The sequence below is a fragment of the Cynoglossus semilaevis genome, chromosome 6 (genome assembly GCF_000523025.1).
Source record: "Cynoglossus semilaevis isolate Cse_v1.0 chromosome 6, Cse_v1.0, whole genome shotgun sequence".
Classification (NCBI taxonomy): Eukaryota; Metazoa; Chordata; class Actinopteri; order Pleuronectiformes; family Cynoglossidae; genus Cynoglossus; species Cynoglossus semilaevis.
In genome coordinates, this window is record NC_024312.1 from 12,275,592 (window position 1) to 12,286,453 (window position 10,862).

General features: G+C 42.3%; 2 protein-coding genes and 1 long non-coding RNA gene across 5 annotated transcripts in view; 2 read left to right on the forward strand and 1 right to left on the reverse strand.

Moving 5' to 3' along the window:
• gtf2h1 (general transcription factor IIH, polypeptide 1) overlaps positions 1-1,161 on the forward strand; it is a 4,358-nt gene extending 3,197 nt beyond the window's left edge. The window contains exons 13-15 of the mRNA XM_008312062.3: positions 72-187; positions 303-395; positions 483-1,161. Coding sequence (XP_008310284.1) covers positions 72-187; positions 303-395; positions 483-569 — 296 coding nt within the window. The 3' untranslated portion in view covers positions 570-1,161. The remainder of the gene's footprint in view (positions 1-71; positions 188-302; positions 396-482) is intronic.
• LOC103380217 (uncharacterized) lies at positions 807-4,276 on the reverse strand. The gene is made up of 2 exons (XR_003049857.1): positions 3,986-4,276; positions 807-1,975 (listed from the first exon to the last, which is right to left on the reverse strand). It is a non-coding gene; the product is annotated as an uncharacterized LOC103380217 (long non-coding RNA).
• hps5 (HPS5 biogenesis of lysosomal organelles complex 2 subunit 2) overlaps positions 1,910-10,862 on the forward strand; it is a 32,199-nt gene continuing 23,246 nt past the window's right edge. Inside the window, exons 1-23 of one of the 3 annotated variants that reach the window (XM_008312065.3) lie at positions 1,911-2,064; positions 3,256-3,382; positions 3,800-3,910; positions 3,999-4,063; positions 4,316-4,508; positions 4,641-4,771; positions 4,884-5,102; positions 5,193-5,264; positions 5,384-5,472; positions 5,599-5,777; positions 5,897-6,055; positions 6,131-6,290; positions 7,402-7,519; positions 7,667-7,813; positions 8,043-8,111; positions 8,201-8,769; positions 8,859-8,979; positions 9,295-9,444; positions 9,536-9,655; positions 9,790-9,903; positions 9,990-10,096; positions 10,202-10,493; positions 10,719-10,860. In XM_008312065.3, coding sequence (XP_008310287.1) covers positions 3,275-3,382; positions 3,800-3,910; positions 3,999-4,063; positions 4,316-4,508; positions 4,641-4,771; positions 4,884-5,102; positions 5,193-5,264; positions 5,384-5,472; positions 5,599-5,777; positions 5,897-6,055; positions 6,131-6,290; positions 7,402-7,519; positions 7,667-7,813; positions 8,043-8,111; positions 8,201-8,769; positions 8,859-8,979; positions 9,295-9,444; positions 9,536-9,655; positions 9,790-9,903; positions 9,990-10,096; positions 10,202-10,493; positions 10,719-10,779 — 3,354 coding nt within the window. In that variant the 5' untranslated portion in view covers positions 1,911-2,064; positions 3,256-3,274 and the 3' untranslated portion in view covers positions 10,780-10,860. Of the gene's footprint in view, positions 2,065-3,255; positions 3,383-3,799; positions 3,911-3,998; positions 4,064-4,315; positions 4,509-4,640; positions 4,772-4,883; positions 5,103-5,192; positions 5,265-5,383; positions 5,473-5,598; positions 5,778-5,896; positions 6,056-6,130; positions 6,291-7,401; positions 7,520-7,666; positions 7,814-8,042; positions 8,112-8,200; positions 8,770-8,858; positions 8,980-9,294; positions 9,445-9,535; positions 9,656-9,789; positions 9,904-9,989; positions 10,113-10,201; positions 10,494-10,718; positions 10,861-10,862 lie in introns of those variants that run through there. The other 2 variants (XM_025056120.1, XM_008312066.3) reach the window with 2 other exon arrangements.

Consider the following 10,862-nt stretch of genomic DNA (forward strand, 5'->3'; position numbering starts at 1 on the left):
CTAAATGGACGAAGATCATTTTCTACTATTGGCTGATTTAATTTGACATATGATGTTATTTTCTTCCCTAGAGATGATCCCGACTGATATCCAGGGAGAGTTAAAACATCTTTATGTTGCTGCTGGAGAGTTATTGAGACACTACTGGTCCTGTTTTCCTGTAAACACACCATTTTTAGAAGAAAAGGTGACCAATGTGTAATTTCTTTACAAGACATTTATAGTGTTATGGTTCTTGATTTGATCTTTTAATATTTGGCATCAGGAATATCACACTTCTAAATGGTCTTGTTTTCACATAGGTGATAAAAATGAAGTCAAATCTTGAAAGATTTCAGATGACCAAGCTTCGTCCATTTCAGGAGAAGATTCAACGTCAGTATTTAAGTACAAATGTAAGTTTCTGAGGTTTGGATCTGTTCCTGAGGGTTAACACCAGGCAGCACTTCCTGTATTTAACTTTTTTCCCCACGTGTCCACAGCTCACAGGGCACTTGGAGGAAATGCTGCAGGCGGCCTACAACAAGTTCCATGCCTGGCAGACGCGTCGTATGATGAGGAAAACCTGAGGTCTGATGTCTTGGAAGACGACAAGGAAGACGTCAAAGTATCTGAACATGTGTCCTGAGAAGGTTGTCCAGTCATAGACATAGTACACAGGGACTTGATGATGGGCATGCAGATGGACACTGCTAAATCCTCTAGTATTCTACAGACTCACTACATCTCAGTCACAAATAACAGTTTTCTTTTTTTGTCATGGATGAGAGACTGTTGATGCTAATGGTTTAGAGGGACTTTTTTTCTTTTTTTTTCAAAAATGGTATTGTATGACCAAATTTCAGAAGGAAATGTGTATTAGACTCAGGAAAACATGTTGTGCTGTGCTGTGATGTGACAAGGATGGTGTTCATCAGCGATCAGAGGAAAAGAACTGCTGAGGAAAGATGCCCGTCTGAGCACTGGCTCCATTTGTAGAACAGTGTTTTGGAAAATCTGAAGCTAAAGGTGGAAGTGAATAGAGCAATATTCTAAAGACATTTAACACTTGAGTGCATTAATGTGTGTGCGACTCAAATCACACTGTCACTGTTTTCTAATGTCTGCACCTTCTCCCTGCACTGGAGAAAACATGTAAATGAAATAAAGAGAAGGCGTAAAGCTGCAGTATTTTTTTACCCAGGTCTTTGACCTCTAACTGGTGTTTTTGGTCATTTAATTCTTTTCATTATAAGGTGTCCCAAGTGTTTTTATAAACCACAAGATTCAGATAGTGAATTGAGAATATGTTTTACATCCAAAATTCAAGCGATCTGTATCCTTTTTTTGTTTCACTCTTATCAGCCGCTAGATAACGAACAATTAACCCAAAAAAAAGGTTAATGTCCATCTACAATTTCTGCTTGGTGCATTCATGTTTGATTCTTAAGGAAAGTTGACAATTCCAAAAGTAAGTTTTAATGTTTCGTGATGAAATGTGTTACGTTTGACTAAAAAGAAACATCCATGATCGAAGCATTTGAGTTTTTGTAATTATATTAAATACAGATACTTTGTTGTATATTCCTTTAGATTTCTGAACGCCACTAGTAATTAGGCAACCAGGATGACATTCATATAACATGGACGTCAGTGGAAGTCAATTTAAAAGCTCAGTGTTAAAAAATGTATTATGACAACAGACAACATGACAAAATTATATTTTGCAATAAACTGTGAATTGATGAAAAACATTTGTATTTTTCTGTTTACTTTTTTTAATTAGCTGTAGAAAGGCAGCATCATATGTACTGATATTATTTAAAATACAGACAAAAGAGTAAAGAAATATGCATATTGGATTGCTGGAGACTCATTGTAAAATTGTCTAATTTGTTGTTGATTTGCTCGAGGGTGGAGCATTTACCGTTCAGCCCAGCTCGGCTGTCTGAAGTCAGTCAGTCAGAGAGGCGTCACAGCGAGCAGCGGCTTCCTCCTAAAAACAAAAGCAAAAGAAACTCGGGATGAAAGAGTTGCTGGTGTCGTGGATTTGACGGTGACAACGAGAGTGACCTGGAGCCAGAGGTGAGTTCAGACTGTGCCTGTATGACGCTAACACAGAGGGAGCTAGCGAAGTTGCTAAACTGTCATTGACCCAAGGAGCACCATATTGGAAAGACAGCGTCAGTGAATGTTCTAATAAAAATAATCACCGCCTCGTCACATAGGTGTGTTTATCTCGGTGATGCGCTGTGTGTTTATTTATTTTAGGACTCTCTATGTGCGTTTTACTTTGCTGGCACTTTTCATACAAACGTTAGCATCAGTGTCAGCAGACTGATCTCGTGATTTGTTGAGAAGCGACCCCAGTCTTTGACTGATCACTGACCAGACCGCTGTTTAAAACAACCTTGTGTGGGTTTAACATTCAAACCCAGGTTCCGTTGGCCGTTGGTGACACTTTCAATTTGTGGAACTCAGTTTAAAAAAAAAAGCAGAAGTGAAAATCCAACCCCAAGCTACTGTCACCAGTAAAAGTAACGGGAAACACCGAGTAACAGAATTCAACATAACAAGTGGACCTGAGCCAAAAATGAAAACTAACATTAAAAACAGATAATGAGAACATTATTGGTGAATGGTGTCCACGGTGGGGGGGCGGGGACCTCGTTGGTATTGTGGAAGAATTGCATTTAATTTCAATACATTTCCATTTTTCCAAATTTGCTGTAAAAAGATAAAAACAGTGCAGTTCTAAATCCTTGAGTGATGACAGTGACAGTAATCGTGTGACTAATCTATTCTTTTCTCCCTTGGAGTTATTCAAAGTGCATTCCTAATGAAGAAGAGTATGACAAATGAAGGTTAAGTGTCAGAATTGACCTTGAATTGCTGAGAATCTTTAAGGTGGTAGTCTTCAAGAGTGTCAACTGCTTATAATTATTTACCTTTGACTAGTGTGTCAGTCATGGTTTTTGGAACCTGAAGCCTATGTTGTTGTGAACAACTGTAGCCTACAGTCACAATGCCATTATGTTATTGCTGTAATCTGGCCTATGTTTCGTCACTGTGACGAAAAGGTTAACGTCATGTTTGCTAAAGCAGAACAGGGAATGTGCTAACTAAGAGTTGACTGTGCTGGAGGCTAAGTGGAGTCATGACTTGTCAGTTTACTGAGTCATGTGGTGCCACATGTCTCAGGGCAGTGGCACATCATCCAGTAGAGCAGTGACTGCTGTAGTCACATACTTCACTGAACCACTCATTCCCTTTCAGTTCCTGGTCAGCAGTGAAGATGTCCCTCATCCCAGTTGTACCAGAGAACTACACTCATGTCCTGGCAGAGTTTGACTGTCTGGACCCACTTCTGTCTGCACTGCGCTTGGACTCTGGCAGACTCAAGGTAGATTTCCCTCATCTCAATTTAGTATTAGTATTTAGTACTGAATTTGTATTTCCTTATTACATCTTTCTTGAAAGAAATCAATGTATTATAATGTTTAAAGTTATAATAACTAGAATAGCTGTTTATTTTCAATGCTTCCTGAAGGAACATGGTGTTTTTTTTTTCTCATTAAGAGATCAAGAGTAGCTGTTATCAAAGTACTGTTTTGTATTGTATTGAAGTCCACTTATAAATGAAGTGATTTTTTTTGGATTTTTAAATAAAGATTTTAGGTTTTATTTTGTACATAGTATGAAATAATAGCCTTTAAAAAATGACCTTGTTTCAATAAGAAAACAATAAGAAATATTCATTCATTTCTGTGGTGTCTCTACCAGACCATACACAGTGATTGTGCGCTCTATTGTGTTGCAGTGCACTTGTTTGGCGGTGTCGAGGAAGTGGTTAGCCTTAGGAACCTCAGCAGGGGGTTTGCACCTGATTCAGAAGGAGGGATGGAAACAAAGGCTAATCCTCACTCACAAGGTGATGCTGAATGTGACTTTGTCCATGTGTTTTATTGTAGATATGTTAATGTCTGTACATTTATAGTCTTCTCACCCTTTATCTGCAGGAGGGATCCATCACTCAGGTGGCGTGTTGTCCTCACGATGAAGATTACATAGCTGTGGCAACAAGGTTGGAGTCTGTCTGTGGAATGAAGAAACATTTCAACCTGTTGTTAACTACTGTTTCCTTCCTTTTCCTTTTCACACGTGATGACTATCTCTTAGTCTGTTCTCTCGATTACTGAGGAGAATATGATGAGTGATGATTAGACAATATCTCAAACATCTTTAGTTAGACTGACTCAGAGGAGACCCAGTCTACTTTACACAGGTTTAGGTCCATGTTTGGTGCCAGTCTGTACCTGTGTTATAACTGTTCCAGCCAGGGTCTGGTGGTTGTGTGGGAGCTGCAGCTGGAGCGACGAGGACGTCCAGAGAGGGTCAGTGTATCCTGGGAGCACAGAGGCCAGACTGTCACCGCACTCTGCTGGGACACAGGCACGCTCAGAGTTTTTGTGGGTGACTCTGCAGGGAAGGTGTCTTTTCTGCGTGCAGGATCCACCAAACTAGGAAAGGTATCAACTTGTACATTAACAGCATTTAATAACTGCTGTTATTTACCAGGTGGATAATTCCAAATGTGTCTACTCCATATGTGTGATCACTCTGCATACTCGCTAAAACCTTGGATATCTTTGTGTGTCCAGGGGGCAGCATTTGTCATCTTTCCTGTGCAGACCATCACCACTGTGGACTCGAAGGTGGTTCAGCTCGGGTACCAGGATGGCCGTCTGCTGGTATCTTCACTCAGCCGATGTTACCTCTGTGACACAGAAAAGTACGTTTTTATTTACCAGTTTGTGACTGTTCATTGTGGTGTCGCTGAAGTAGAAGAAGTTATTCAGTGGTGAAAATAGTTCTAACAGTTTTGTTGTTTTTCCTGCTTCCAGAGAAAAATTCTGGCGGGTTGGAAATAAAGAGCGTGACGGCGAATACGGAGCCTGCTTTTTCCCTCAGAATAAGGGTGTGCTGGTTGGTCAGCCACCTCTGCTGTACTGCGCTCGACCAGGGTCTCGAATATGGGAGGCCAGTTTTCACGGCGAGGTCCTGAGCACCCATCAGTTCAAGCAGCTGCTGGGCAGCCCTCCTCTACCTCTGGTCACTTATAGGTGTGTCTGCTTCCTGTTCTACCTTTATCATCCATAAAACTTCTATTCTCATCATTTCTGTTTTTTGTTTTTTTTTTTTGTTTCCTGTAGAAATGAGCCTCATTACAACCCAGGACAGAAGAGCCCACAGTCCATTGCCTTTTCTAAACTGCTATATTTGGGGTAAAGCGATCCCTCCTCTCTCCTCACTCTGAAGCTTGGCAATCAGATTAGCTGTTGAAAATGCTAAACTTTGACATCTTTATATAAGAAACTGAAAACTTTACTTTTTGTTCGTTCAGAGACCAAAACCTGTTGACCTGGACTGATTCAGCCATTTACATCTTCACTCCTCAGACTGGACAGCTGCTTCTGTGGACTCAAGTCAAAGGTGTGGTGATGTTTAATATTAGAATGTAACTTTATGCTTTCTGCACTAAACTACCGTCCATCACGGTTTCCATCACTTTGTCACTGTTAGTCTATTGTATTCAAACCTATTTTTGTTGTCCTGCAGACCTGGTTGACATCGCAGTCTACCGCAGCGACCTCTTCTGTCTCCACAGCGGCGGCCGTCTCTCCCATCTCTCCCTGTTATCTGCAGAGCGTTGTGTGGAACGTCTAGTGCGACGGGAGTCCTGGCCTCTGGCTGCTTCTATCTGCTGCATGTTTCAGCATGCAGTCACCACCAGCAGGGTAAGATGGCTGCCAATGTTTTTTAATTTAAATTAATTTAATTAAACCTTTATTTTATTCTGAGTCTTTTTGCAGAATGTTTGTCATCTGAATTAAAACGGACTAAATTCTTAATACAGGCCAGGAAAACCATTCCTATCGACCGCCTCGAGCACCTCAGGTCTCAGCTCAACGCCACCTCGCACCAGGAGCTGATTGGTCAGCTGGATGACGTCATTGCTAAGCTGGAGCCTCTGGACTCTGCGTCCAGCAGCCGCAGGAGCAGCATCTCTTCACATGTGAGTTTGGTTGTAAACTAGAAGGTAGGTCACCTGACACTCAGTAAAGGTCACTCCTTAAATGTCTTCATCCAGGAGAGCTTCAACGTTCTCGACTGTGGGATTTACCGTGTGATCAGCCGCAGAGGAAGTCAGTCAGATGAGGAGACGGGTTCGCTCATCAACCATTCCCTGTCAGAGGAGGAAAGGCTGAAAGACTTCAGCTTTGTTCAGGAGGAAGATCAAGTGGATCCAGGTAGGAGGCTGGTTTCCTTTACCTCAGAGGTCTGTGTCTGTGGGACGTGACAAGAAAGTCAAATGTAGACAGTAATCATCTTTTAGACATGATTTATTTTTGTTTCTTTCAGGTGAAGTCACAGCTGAGCCACAGCTTATTTCAGTCTAATTTTTAAAGGTTTTAATGTAGTCAGACTACTGCTACTACTATATGACAATAATTCTGTCAGAGCTGATATTTCTAATCTAATCTAAATGTGAATGGACTGGCAATTAAACAAAAGTGTTTAATACAGTCATACTACTACAACTAAATAAAACTAAATGCTCCTACTGCTGCTACTATAGTATAGTATATGACTACTAATACTGTATTAATAATAACAATAATAATATCATTCTCAAAATAAATCATTAATAATCACTTTAAATCCAGTGTTTTATGTACTGAACACTTTACAGAAATGTAAATTAACATCACATCATGTCATTCTTGATGAGGATATTTACCTTATTAATACCAACCCAGCTAGAAGAAGAACTCTTGGTGGAGTGTAAATGTTGTTTTTACTGCAGTAAACCTCTGTCTAACTTATTTCCTGCTCTCTTCATCTCCTGCCTGTTGACATGCGATGTTTGTCTGCATCAGAAACAAACGTCTCTGTACAGAGTCAAGAGAGATTACATTTATTCTCGACCTCAGAGCTTCCACAAACTGGAACCTCCCTGGGAACTCCTCTGCATGGGGTTTTTTTTAAAACATGTGACTGATGAAAATTCTTCTCCTTGACCTGTTCTCTGACATTTAAATTGAGCTGTTCTCAGTCATGATTTGATTGTATTTTTGTCAACAAGTCACTGATTGATGATTAATAACTACTCTTGTCTGATTATTCTTGACTTTGTCTAATGAATAATATCAAGTTTCCCGTGTGTGTTTCATTCTGTCACACATATGTCATGATTTTAATTTTCTGCACCGTGCAGCTTTTTATTTACGTTGGCTCTGAGGTGGTGTCCACCAACTTTGCACCATCTACTTGCATTTTCCACTTTCCCTGCCATTCCTTCCACCCAGCTCTCCATCCATCTGTGTTTTTCCTCTGGCTCTTGCCTCCATCTTTATTCAGATCTACAGAGCAGCGAGCGACCCGAGGCTGAGCGGCCAGAGCAGGGCATGCAGTTTCACCTGCCGCTCTCATTTCGACCCAAACCCACGCGCATTGCACTTCAAGCCGTCAAAGACAGGTGATACATGAAGGCAGACAGGCTGACGTCTTAGTTAAACTTTCTGAATTGTATTTTAACAGTTTGTGGGTGTTAGTTTTCTATTTTCAGCAATATTAAAAGTTTTCATTTCTATCAGGACGAGAAAAACATGTTTCTGTTCTACAGTGTTTCCAGTTTTGTAAAGAAGACGACAGAAAAGATCAACACCCTCCAGATGAACTCTGACCTGTGGCAGCGACCTGAATCAAGAGAGGGCGGTCACCCTGAACTGTCAGTGACCACAGCTATGTATTTAGAGGAAATGGACAACGAGTGAGTAAATAAGTCTCTGTCTCTCGTGTTGTTGACGTGTGCTGTGGTAGGATGACCATTTTAATTTAAGGGAAATTCACTGAAGGAGTAAGTTGCAATTCTCAAATCAAGAAGCAGTTTAGTTGCACAGAATGTATGGTTAAAGGAGGTAAAATTAAAGCCAGTATAAAGAATATAAATAGCTTTAAGTTATTAAAAATGAACTTGTGGGTTCTACCGGTGTTCCCAGGATTTATGATGAAATTCCAAACACGGAGGTGGACATGCAGGATCTTCGAACAGCAACACAGCGAGCCATGTGAGCACTGCCAACACCTGCAGTGATGCAACACTGCTGTTATCTGTAATCAATCATTACAATATTATAAATATGTATTTCATTGGCAGATCTCAGATCCACGACCCTTTGTTGTTACTTGATCCAGTCTGCCTCGGAGAAGTCCTGCTGGAGTGGCTGCCTGTGCTGCAGCGAGTCCTCGGCCCTGCAGATCTCAGACCAGCTTCCCTGAGCGATTTAGGGGAGAAGAGATGGGAGAAGGATTATCCTAACTCCTACAGGGAACAGCAGTCAGAGGAGCCCTCCTTCTCCTCAGAGCATCTTACAGAGAAAAAGGAGGGGCTGGAGGAGGCAGCTCCAGAGCTGAGGGAACAGGAGGAGCAGTGTGGCTCAGCTGAAAAACTCTGTGAAGTTCCAAATGGGAATCTGTCTGAGCCTGTGAGAGTGCTGTCTCCTATAGCTGTGCCCTCAGACCTCCTGGCTGACCTCACCCAGTTGGCCACGTTGTATACGGAGATGAGCTGCTTCAGAAAACAGGAGCATGAACAGGCTTTGGAGTGCAATGTGTTCCTGCGCCGCTTCTTCTTCCTGCTGGATCAGGAGCGAGTGAGGAGGATGTGTCTTCTGTGTCAGGGGGAGCAGGCGGAGGTGCAGCGCTCCTTCATTGAGGCCATGCTAGGTCAGGAGCCTGAATCACCACCACGGAGTTAAATGGTTTGAAGGCCAACGGTTAAAGGCATCCTGTTTACAAATGTTCTGTCTGTGTAGAAGTCACTCAGTCTTCTAAGGTGGTGGAGGTGATTCACAGAGGTGACCTGCTGAGATCTCTGCGCAGTCTGAGAGAGCTGCAGCCCTGGAGTGCACCTCCTCTCCTGGCTCACCTCTACAGGTCAGAACCTGCTTTTGCAACTTTGTATAAAATGTAGGTGATTAATGCTCTTGCTTTTCTGCAAGTTGGGTAGTATTTGATTGTCTTGTTACAAGGTGTTTGTGTTTTCCCCAGGAGAGGGCAGTGGGGGGGTTCCAGGTAGAACAGTTTCCTCTCACATTCCAAAAACAAACAGGATCAGGTTAAATGTTTACTCTAAGTCAACATGATGTGTGATTCTCAGTCAATGAACCCTTGCCCAGAACTGCTGAGATTGAGCAAAAACGGATAAAACAGAGTCACGATGTCATGGCTGTGTTTCCTCTTTTGGTCCAGGCTGTATGAGAAACATGGAGAGGCAGCTGTCCGGTCTTGCTGCCAGTTTTATCCCACCATAACTCCTGCTGACATATGGACTATGGCCCAACAAAGCCACTTCCTGGCCTACCTGGACAATCTTGTCCAGTCACAAAGTGAGGGGCAAAGGTAGAGCTTCAACACATCTTTTTGTTGAAATGAAGGAACCTAGCAGGACACTAAGAACGAACTCCTTTTTTTCTCTCATTTCTCTGTGTAGGTTGTCATTTTTGCAGACACTTCTTGAGCCAGAATCACTGAAACAGGATTGGTTAGAGCTGGCACTTACCCATGATGCTCCTCAGCGCTGTGATACCGTAACCCCCGATGGTCAGCCTAGGTTTGTCATGAAATACAAATACATTATTACACACACACAGGCTTGGTAGTTCAGCATGTAGCAATTCTCGTGTGTAACTCGTGTCTTGTCCTGTAGGTGGCGTTCACATCGGTAACTCGTATCTTGTCCTGTAGGTGGCGTTCACATCGCTTCAGTTGGGGTTATGGACGTCTGTTGTCACTGCTGATACGATTACCTGCAAACCTGCCCTCCAAACACAAGATGGCAGACTCGTGCCGCACTCACGGGTACTCCTTACTACACAAAGACTCCTGCTCCATTGATGGAGTGTACTGTTATACCGTGTTGTATTTGAACTGTTGTACCTGTGCAGGTACTGGATGGGATACCTGTACCTCTGCTGTGAGCTGCAGGACCGAGCGGAGGCGTTTTCCACCGTGTGTCAGCTGAATGACATCAGTCTGCTGGAGGAGCCTGAGGGTTGGTTCAATATGTGGTGACTTTAAGTTATAAATCCATCTGTCTTTTTTTTCAATCATCAACAAATCAAGGCCTAACGTCTGCATTTCTCTTGTTCTCCTGCAGGTGTTGAACCTCAAACCTTGGATGAGTGGAAGCTTCTCATCAATTTGTCTCAACAGTGTGGCTGCGTGGTGGACTCGGAGCAGGGCCGAGGCCCAGATGAAACAAGTTTGTCCAATGGTTCTGAGGACTGTAGAGGAAGGATCAGCCTGGAGAACCTCACACTGATGCTAGCCCGAAAAACTGGACCAGACCGAGCGTTAGCTATCTTGGAGGAGTGTGGAGCACCGCTGGTTCTGTCGCCTCACTCCAAAATGGTCTGTGAGCTTCTGAGACTCACCGAGAAGAGACAAAGGTGAGGCACCAGGAAGCTGTACTGGAATTATCTCTGGAAAATAGAAATTTCAGAGGTAACAATCTCCTTCAGATGATCTATTATTGGAATAAGGTATAAAAATAATTATAACAAAACAAGTTATTTCTTCTTTACTTAGACTTAACTTAGAAGTTATTATGAAGTTTAAATGTTAATTATTATTGACTTCAAATGTTAATGACTTTTTTTGTTATTTCTTATCAGGGCGATGATCCAGATGATGCTTGAACGCTGTGACCGGTTCCTGTGGTCCCAGCATGCTTAGCTCCACATGAGCAGCTGCTCTGAGCCAAACCAGAAACACATACTTGTGTATGCACAGCATATGCTAATTACTGTATACAGTTA